We start from the raw sequence: 9,570 nt of genomic DNA, 5'->3' as shown, positions 1-9,570 counted from the left end.
TATAGGAGTATATATAGAAATCATTTTCTAATACGGTTCATTTAACCATGTGCGTTATATTTCTAATATACATACCAAATTTGACAACAATCGATCCTGCAGATTCGTAGACACGTGTTGTGACAAAAATGGATACAGACACCAGGCAGAGAGACAGACAGACGGACGGAAACCGGAGACTATTTTTTTCGTACTGTAGGGGTCATGAAACCTCGAGAAAACAAACAAATGGCAATTCGTCCGATGGACTCGATTACCATACTTCCTAGCTTACGCTCAGGAAGTAAAAAGAGATGTTTTCAAGAATTTCTGAGATTTTCAATGTCCTCTGGAGTATTGTTTTTGAAATAATTTGAAACAATCATGGGAACATTTATTAGTGTTTTCTTTTTTAAATAATTTTAAAGATTCTTGGAGTCGCTAGTGTTTAGTTTTTGCAAGAATTTGACAAAAATTTTCGTACATTTCTGGTTGACTATGTACAAATACAACACACAAATTTCAATAGTCGAATAAATTACTGATACTCTAATTTTGCCCTAACAAAATGGTACACGTGTCAAATATGCAGCGACGTCACAGCCTGCGCCATCTATGATCCCTCGCTGAATCTAAAAACAAGTGCTGCAGCAGTTTGCTTCTTTTTTACTAAAAACTGGTAAACTCATGAATGAAATAAAACACAATATCGATCTGATTTTTTTATTCGTATTTTCCGACAATAAATAAGTTATATAAACAATGAAAATAAAAATAGGCTCATATTGCAAGTAAAGCAAAATAAGAAAAATATACAGCAGACATGGCTCAACCACGAAAATCTCGTACCTTAATCGCAATACATTCCCACAATAAACAAGGACAATAAAAACATTAGAAACATAAATACAAAAGCTGGACACCCTTCCAACTTAGTTTTTCTTAAAACTCCGCAAAATCGGATATATATTATCCAGAGATTCCTTAATAGCATCCCGCGACTTGGACCCCGTGAACACAATTTTACCGTTAACAAAAATCAACAAACACAAATGCGGCTTGATCATCCTGTAAATAATCCCTGGGAAAAGCTCAGGCTCGTAGCTGCAGAATTGTCCATGCAGCAGACTCAAACTTTCCAATTTAATGGGAAACCTGAGGTCGCACGTCGCCACCAAATTCTGAATTTTGAAATTTTCGAACTTGATCTGGAAACAAAAATTGTATTTGTGTGAAAACACATCACTGTATTTACATTAAACCCTAGTTTTTGTATAATTCTGGCGAATTTCTTGGACCCTAAAAGCGCGTCGTGCTCGCTTTTCGCCCCCGTGCACACGATTTTGCCGGTCTGAAAAATGAGGGCTGTGGTGCGTGGGTCCCGTAACCGCATAATTAGCCCGTGGAACCGCGATGGGTTGTACTCCGAGTTTCTGGTTCTAGCGTTGATTAGGGCCAAATCGAGTCGTGTGTTAAGGTCCACAGTGGTGACGCAGTTTCTACAATGAAAGAATTATTTGACTCATTTACACTGATTATTTACTTACTGTATTGTGATGTTTGTAAGCGGTTCTCCGGCGGCGGAACCCGGGGTTGCCACAATCATGTTACTCTTACCAGGGGTCTGTGGCTACAATTAAGCATTCATTGGGGGTTGTAATTATAAGCGCGATTTACTCACCGAGGGGAGAATTGCCGGACTTGCGGACCAATCCGGGGTTGGAACAGACGGCACGGGGGTTGCAAACCGGGCCGGACTATTCAGCATAGCCCGTAAATGCACGTCAGAGGTTTTCTGTTCCATTTTTATTCAAAAGTTTGCGCTTGTCCGCAAGACCAGATGGTATGACGTTTAGGTTATGTTGTTGCGAAAGTTGTGAAACTAGTGAGTGAAAGTGTCACTTTAGGGACTTTGTGACGGAAAGTCAGGGTTGCCACTGCCAACATAAAAATGACCTAACGGGTTAAAGTACAAATGATTGTTATCAGTTGTTTATAGGTTGTTTAAACAATTTTGTAACAAAATTTCGTTTTAAATGTCGTACCGACGAGAAGTAGTTCAGCTTTATAAAACAGTAAGTGTTGATTTTTTTATTTGGTTTCAAGATGGTGCGGCGTTGCCGCGTTTTCCGGCCAGCTGTTCGCGTCACGTGATTAAGATTTAGTAGATTTAGGACAAATTTATAATCGCCTAGTTTTCGGTTTTCTTGTTTATGTTTAGTTATCAGTAAAATCCTTGAAGATTTATTATTTATCACGTAACGGCGAAATATTTCAGAATTTTCATTAAAATTTGAGGAAACGTACTTGTAAACAGTGTTTTACTAATTAAAGTATATTGAGCTAAACTGTGTTAATTATTTTTATTGTGGTGAAGTAATACCAAAAACATTTATTAAAAAAAAAGGAAACCCATGTATGAACAAACTACATAGATGAATGATAGAAATAAGCGAGAAAGAGGTTTGCTTTCTTGTGTTGAAAGACATTTTAATTTTTTTTTTATTTTTTAGTTGTTACACTTGGGGAAAGATTATCCATCCGGTTATGATTTCTTCCGCAAACGTTTACACCGAGCATTCATGAAAAATAAAGATGAGAATGATCCAGAAAAAATCAAAAACATGATCGCTCATGGCCAGTATATAGTAAAAGAGTTGGAAGCTTTGTACATGCTGAAAAAGTATAGAACTTTAAAGCGAAGATACGATCTGTGATGGATGATGGATGAAACACACACAAACTGGTCAACAGGACGAGTGATATGATTTATTTAGTTTGTTTTTTGTCTACTTAACAAGAGCAAGGTTGCCACATTTTATTAATTTCACAATATAATAATATTATCATACTTATTGTTCTTTAATAACATTGAAAAATCAACTATACAATGTAATAATAAGTAATAATAATAAAGTGCTATGATGCTATATCTAGATAAGGAAAGCCGTTTACAGATTTTCTTTGTTTAACTAAAACTATGATCACGTACAGTTACATTCCTAAAATATTGCCACTCCATAAAGCTCGTGCAGGACTACATGTTGTATTCGTCACCTGATAACAATAAACGGAACGAGATCACTCACTTTTTCAGCTTTACCAAAAGTCATTTCGGCATAAGAACTAGGTGTGTGCTGATTTCTTACTAAATAAATAACTTGGGCCCATATAGTGGTGTTTGGGAGGGTACATACATAAAAGGGGCCGTAACATTTTCTCTAAGTCTGTTTACATACTTTTTTATTTTACACAACATTGTTAACATTATTTATAGGTATATACAAGAAAAGAGGAAGAATAATATCATTTTCTCGAGTACATCCAGTCTGATGATATTTTAGTCCTTGTGGGCAGGATCAACCACATCAGAAACAAAATTTTGGAACGGAATTCCTAATCTACATCTTCCCAACTCGGCATTTTCCTCAATGCCGACGCAATCCCGACAATATGCGAAATTGTTGTCGTTGTAATCACATTTAGATGTTTAGTATAGGCAAAAATTACGTCATTACAATTGTCAGAAGAGCCACATTGTGAGGATTGCGTTCAAAATAAAAAAAATTGTGCTCCGGTCTTTCAAAATGATGCAACGAATTGTCGTAACATTTCTAAAAGCTATTAATTTTTCTATTGTCTGTCTGATCTAATCATCTAATACTTATTGGCGATCTTTTCCGCGTTTGGGTTTCCATTCAGTAATGTTGTCGGTTAACTATTATGAATTTCGAACGAAAGGACTGATTGGAAGAAGGCGATCTATGTACAGAAACCAGTAATTCGTTGAAGGCAAGCCGAGTAACCTTTGGAAAATCATTTCTGTTGTGTATACCAGAGAAACTAGGTTCTAGCAGGTTACTCCATAGAGTTACATCTAGTATCATCTTCAAATAGTTATTTATAAAATATATGTTAATGACATCTATGATGTTACAAATATACACTTATAATAACCGTTTCCGTTTAAATAAGTTAGTAACGCAGATTGTTTTCTCATGCTAGGGAACCAATATCTGAGTAAACCTACAACCAGACTTTAGTCGTACGTACCGAAGCGGTGTGGTGGTACCGACCTTATTAATATTAGAATAAATCAGCGTTGTAAGCGATCAGCTTCTTAGTCCTTCTTTTCGTCTTCAGGGTCCTTGAGTGTGTGCCACTGGGCGATCGGCCTACGTGGTGAAGCTAGCATGTCCGACCAGTGGCGGAGCTCCGTTCCGCTGGCGTTGTAACCCAGTACCACCTTTCCTATCGGTTCTGAGGTACCAATCCTGTCGTAGTCCACCACGGTCACCACCAAGTTCACTTTCTGAAAATCATCACCGCTATACCTTGTACAACCTCAATCCGACGTTTCAACCTGTATCTGCTCGAACGGTACTTCAAACGTGAAAGACTCATTGTAGTACGGATTCAGCGTGCACTTCTTGATGCTTGTCTTCTTCTTCTTCAGTCGCTTCCCGTTCTGCACCAGAGCGATCTTCACGTACGGATCTAGAATCGCGATTTTGTAAAAACGTTGGTGTGGGTGATGGTGTGCTTACCAGACAGTCCTCCAACGTCCATCTTCTTCAAGTTCTTCGCCTCTAAGATAACCACGGTGAGCTTTCCGGCTGTCGGTACGTATCGTAACGAGAAGCAAATGTCTCCCAACTTGTTTTCCTGTAATATCGGTCGATAGAGTGAACTAAACACGCTTGGGCACAAGCTCAATCACAGTATTCATCTGCGATGCTCTCGAGGGTCTCATCTACGTGGACTTGGAGGGGGCGAGTGTCACGTGACAACACGACATATAGAGAACATTTAAACAGACGGTTTGTAAAAGAAGTTGGTTTCATTGTAACGCATGCGCAATCAGAGAATAGTGTGGTCAAGCTTGACAGAAGTGTTATTCGGGGCATCGGTCGAAAAACGGACAGGGCTAGGGGAAGACAAGAAGGGGTTACAACACCTAAAACTGGAACATTTAGCGGTTGTGTGTTTGGCCTAAAAGCGATGGAACCAAAACCGACAGCTATCGGAAGTGGTGGTGATAGCTGTCCTCTTGGTAGTTCTAAATTTTGCATCGTGTAGGCGAGTTGTGATCTAGAGTCTGCATTTGGTCGGTTTTCTAAGTAGTGTAGAGATTCTTCTTCTAAACACCCAGCTCAAACCAGCTTGTCGTTAACTAGATTAACTGACTCGTCAACTAACACAGTACAGGATTGACTAACTATCGTTTCTGACTTGGCTAAGTAAAAAGTACGCTAAGAAAAAATGTTTTTAAATGTTTGAAAATAGTTGAGTAAAATACCTTAAGTAGACAGACATCGGGGTCTCCATTAAAAACAGTTAATATTACAAACAGCTAAACAGAGAATTTACGGTAAAATGTACTGTGCGTTTTAGAACTAACTATGGTGCTGGCATGCGGATATTTTTACACGGCAGACCTAAAATAGTTTAATCATTGATTTAACTCGAAAACAACATTAAAACCATTTGATTATCAAAAAAACAGATACCAGCCAGATGCAAATGCCAACAAAAGGGGTCATGCATATGCAGAATTTTAGGAACAAAGGTAAAAGTTTGTGGGGCAATCAAAGAGAAAAGTCAAAATTGTTAAATCTACATCACAAATATCGCGGCCGCCTCCAAACCGTCACCGGAACGTCGACGGTTTGGACGCGACCCGTCATCGTTCTTAACTATACTGTAGTAACAATAATAGTTGATATAATTGTAAAAAACGTTGTCGGTTTTGATGCAACATATTGAATATAATAAAAGAAACAACGACGTCCTGTTCGCTCGTACTTATATTCAGCCAGGACGCCCTTGCGGCAACTTAATACTATAGATGTATAAACTACAAGTGAGTAGCAGAAAGAAGCAAGTACTGAATAAAAAAACGTCGTTACGTAATTAAGTGGACTGGTTTATTCCTTTTGCTTTTTCCTGCAAAGATCGTGTAACAGTAGGTGAGAGATCTGATGACGCCTTTGGAGGTAAGTGGCGGGGGCGGCGTAACCCGATCTCGTCTACCGATGGTTAATTATATGATGAAGTATACTTACGTGAACAAATTGATTGTTTGGAAGCATCATGCATATGCGCGGCCGGCACAACCATACACAGCCAAACCAAAGCAGAGCAGAGAAATTTAGGGAAAAGAGAAAAAACAATTTACGTCAATACATGTCCATTGCATTGAGTTGGAGGTTATAGTCTCGATCAACTTTGCTTCCGTCGGCAGATCCTGAGGGCAGCGTCGGCATTCCGACGCTTCGTATTTTTTGCCATAAAGTATAAACTAGCAGAGAAATCTCAACATGACAGTAACTACTGGTCCCAATTCTAAAGTTAAGAATGAGGTAGAAAGGCTACCGCTCGCTTCATTTAACCTTAGAGACAATTCTATGGGTACACGGACCGCGTTCGCGCCCTGTGTGTGCTCCAACGTGTACCGATAGACTTGTGGGCATCGATGCTTAAAAAAGTATTGAATAATATGTAGTTTGAAACAGTACAAAAAAGTGCTATAAGTCTTCTGTAACTTGTGCAAGCATCCAATGGTCCGAACTGGGTGTGAAAAATCCGATTGAAGCAAGGACCGGACTATATTACTATCACAAGATAATTTGATTATGATATCACCTGACCGCCTTCGCCTTCCACACTCTGCAATTCGCGCCACTCCTCGATGGTCTGGGCTAAATCAATCTGACAAAGCGGAACTTTCACCTCACCGATTTGGTCGTGCTTGGAGAACCGGTCGAAGTCAAAAATCGCAAACACTAGGGTCTTATTCATTGCGTCGGCGTACGGTATGTTCTGCAACATCACCATCACAACCCCGTCAACTCACCCACCCGCCAACCCACCTTAAAGACGAACGTTTCATTGAACACCGGACTCAGGGTCTTGCGGTGGACTTTGGTCTCGAACTTCTTCTTCTTGTCTGGAAGCAGATACACTTTAACGTACGGATCAGAAGTGCCACCCATGTCAAGAGCTGGTAATTCCTCGGCCTGTATTACTGTGACGGATAAACTGTTTTGATTGAAGTCGTACTCGAGCTGCAAACGCCACATCAACCAAAGTCGACCCATCGTCACCACAAACCTTGTACTGGATTTTCCCCAACTTTTGCACCTCTGGTTTCTCCGCCTCGTCCGGCTCTTCCGCATTCTCGGTCAGTTCGTCCATGTCGGGCTGCACCTTCTCCTTGGAGGACGTCCCCAGCAAGTGGACCGCTTTCAAATCCACCGTTTTCCCCTTCTTGTCCTTCGGTCTCCACTTTCGGCAGCATCTTCGTATGCAGCAGAAGCAGATTCCGAGGATCACCAAGCAGATAGCTGCAAGAAAACCCAAATACTTCTACTATCAAGGACGAAGAGAGTCCACTCAAAAACATCACCCTGTTGATACAGCCAAGAGAAGCAAAAGAACAGTGGACGCATAAATTCACAAAAGTAGAAGATCTAGAAGAGTTCGCTATGGAATATCGAAAAGGGTATAGAAGCTCCAATAGCAAAGCACGAAGATTCCAAAGGAACATTACCATGAGAGTGTAATACACTTGTATCATCAAATAAAAGACCACAACAGAGACCGTTGTGATTATCGACTAGCTAGATTATTCTGGTTGACGAAATAAAGAAGGATATCGACAGGACTTTTACGTAAATTCCTTTTTGGAAACGGAAACCTTAAAGATTGAGACTTTCTGATTGATTTTTGACACAATAATTAACAAAAACTGGGAAGAGTTGATGCCAAAGCATTAGGTTTGTTCGTCTTTCGTAGCATCAACTCTTCCCAGTTTTTGGACAAATCCAAGAGTTACCGAATAGACGGATACAAGGGGCACGATATAGAAGATGATGCCGATGAAGCAGAAGTTGGAATATGAGAAGCAGTAGACGCTTTGGAATGGGTAGAAGAAGAGGATGAAAGAGACGGCAAGATTGTTGCTCTAGGAAGGGCAAGGGCGATTGACAATGTTTGATGGTTGGGTTTAATGACAAGGTGGTTGTTGCGTACCGATCACTATGGAGTAGACCATCCATGGTTGCATTCCAGTCTTTTGGGCTACTATTTTGGTGACTTCCTGGGCTTGGTCGATCACGGTAACTTTCGGTGTGGTGGATTCTGGTGCGCTGGATGATACTACGGAAGAGTTTGAGTGGCAGCTGGGTTGCGTTTGCGAACTTACGGATTTCGGGGGTGGTGGATTCCTGCTTCTGGACAACCTCTGGTACGGCGACGGGTGCATTTTCGGGCGCAACAGGACCGGTGCTCTCGGAAAGTATGGACTCCGTTGCTGTCTTAGCCTCGCGCTTAATTAGTTTAACTAGCGTAGAGTTGAACATTTCCTGGAAGAGTGTTAATTAAAACGAAGGCGTTTCCGTTTTAGATAAGAGCTTTCCTTTGCTCTTGACTTAAAAAGAAGAATGCTCAGGACGTGACATTATTATTGCGAGATCAATAAAATGGGCATTCTAAAGGTGACAAGAAGGAAGGAGGAATTTATTGCGAGGGACTGTGGGGAGAAGCTTCACATACTTTGACGTATTCAATTTAAGTAGGTTAAGACTGTAGAGCCAGTGGGTTGATTACGGAGTCGTAAAAACTCGTGACATGGAATCACTTTCTCGATAAAATCACCGTTCAGTAATACGACACTACTGGGGAGTAAAAGGAGCAGTAACCGACATCGCGCAGATGATTTGACCTTTAATTTAACACTAGCTCCAATAATTCAAATAATCGAAAAGGTTACAAAGGACGATCTCGATTACAATGGTTCACTCGGAGGATGCGCTTTATCAATTATTTGCTTTAAATTACGACCATATTAACTTTAACACCGCGATAAAATTATTGTTGACGCCGACTGCTATTTTTAGTAAAGCTCGACTTTTGCCTAATTAATCGATACGTTGACAAATTTCCAACCATTTTCGCCATCAATTAATCAAGATTTAAATCTCCCCGTCAATAACGAGCAACGCTATCGTCTTCGCCTCCGGCCAACTGCGTTCATCTCCAAAAGCACACATCTACTTACTTATCGGTGTTTGATGGACCTCTACAACTGACTTCTTCTACTTTCAAGAACTGTAGTACATCGTGTGAGCACTGCTGTCGTCTTCGGGCAGTATTTCTGCCTCAACTCGAGGAAAAGACGGGCGCAAGAGTCGGTAAAATGGCCACCGACAGCACCCTGCTGAAATCGATAGCAGAAGCCTAGTGGCGTACGCAAGATCGGACTGAAAGCTGGCGCATGGTGCCTGAAACTGCGATAAGGATAGCGAACGTTGTCCCGAAGCCTGCCGGAACGACTCCGGCCGTAAATTTCGTATTAATGCATCCGGAATTGGACACTGGAAACGGCGATAATTCCGAGACGTTGCGTAGGACGACAGTGACGTCAATAAGCGCGACCGCCGGTTTTTCCCCCAAGGACGCAGGACGAACAGGATCGATGGGGCTGGGTGGCGACAGCGAAGGCAACTCAAGAATCCTGCCGCGGACACACGGAAGTTGGGCCATCCGGACGCAGATGGCGCCTGGATTAAGTCAAACGGGTCGTGCGAA

The 9,570-nt window shown here is 41.1% G+C and overlaps 3 protein-coding genes across 4 annotated transcripts; 1 reads left to right on the top strand and 2 right to left on the bottom strand.

Annotated features, from left to right (window-relative positions):
• Positions 1-688: 688 nt before the first annotated feature.
• On the bottom strand, positions 689-1,901 carry LOC135125228 (uncharacterized). The gene is made up of 4 exons (XM_064050661.1): positions 1,661-1,901; positions 1,527-1,609; positions 1,235-1,478; positions 689-1,187 (listed from the first exon to the last, which is right to left on the bottom strand). Exons 1-4 carry the CDS (start codon positions 1,781-1,783, stop codon positions 912-914), a joined length of 726 nt encoding a protein of 241 aa, XP_063906731.1. The 5' UTR covers positions 1,784-1,901; the 3' UTR covers positions 689-911.
• Positions 1,902-1,917: 16 nt separating this feature from the next.
• LOC135125235 (electron transfer flavoprotein regulatory factor 1) lies at positions 1,918-2,925 on the top strand. Its single transcript, XM_064050672.1, has 2 exons — positions 1,918-2,054; positions 2,493-2,925. The coding sequence occupies exons 1-2, from the start codon at positions 2,016-2,018 to the stop codon at positions 2,694-2,696; spliced, it is 243 nt and encodes an 80-aa protein (XP_063906742.1). The 5' UTR covers positions 1,918-2,015; the 3' UTR covers positions 2,697-2,925.
• A 280-nt stretch (positions 2,926-3,205) lies between these two features.
• Positions 3,206-9,304, bottom strand: LOC135125218 (synaptotagmin 1). Of its 2 annotated transcripts, none has more exons than XM_064050639.1 (10): positions 9,041-9,304; positions 8,186-8,345; positions 8,014-8,139; positions 7,093-7,325; positions 6,852-7,046; positions 6,625-6,801; positions 4,527-4,644; positions 4,343-4,476; positions 4,056-4,291; positions 3,206-4,005 (listed from the first exon to the last, which is right to left on the bottom strand). In XM_064050639.1, exons 2-9 carry the CDS (start codon positions 8,340-8,342, stop codon positions 4,100-4,102), a joined length of 1,332 nt encoding a protein of 443 aa, XP_063906709.1. In that variant the 5' UTR covers positions 8,343-8,345; positions 9,041-9,304; the 3' UTR covers positions 3,206-4,005; positions 4,056-4,099. The 2 variants fall into 2 exon arrangements, with proteins under 2 accessions (XP_063906709.1, XP_063906719.1); XM_064050649.1 differs by having other exon boundaries at positions 4,527-4,635; positions 9,041-9,303.
• Between the last annotated feature and the right edge of the window lie 266 nt (positions 9,305-9,570).

Source organism: Zophobas morio, unplaced genomic scaffold (genome assembly GCF_036711695.1).
Source record: "Zophobas morio isolate AGI-343-1 ecotype UQ-CSIRO unplaced genomic scaffold, CSIRO_AGI_Zmor_V1 ptg000002l, whole genome shotgun sequence".
Taxonomy (NCBI): Eukaryota; Metazoa; Arthropoda; class Insecta; order Coleoptera; family Tenebrionidae; genus Zophobas; species Zophobas morio.
This window is presented reverse-complemented; position numbering and strand designations above follow the sequence as displayed.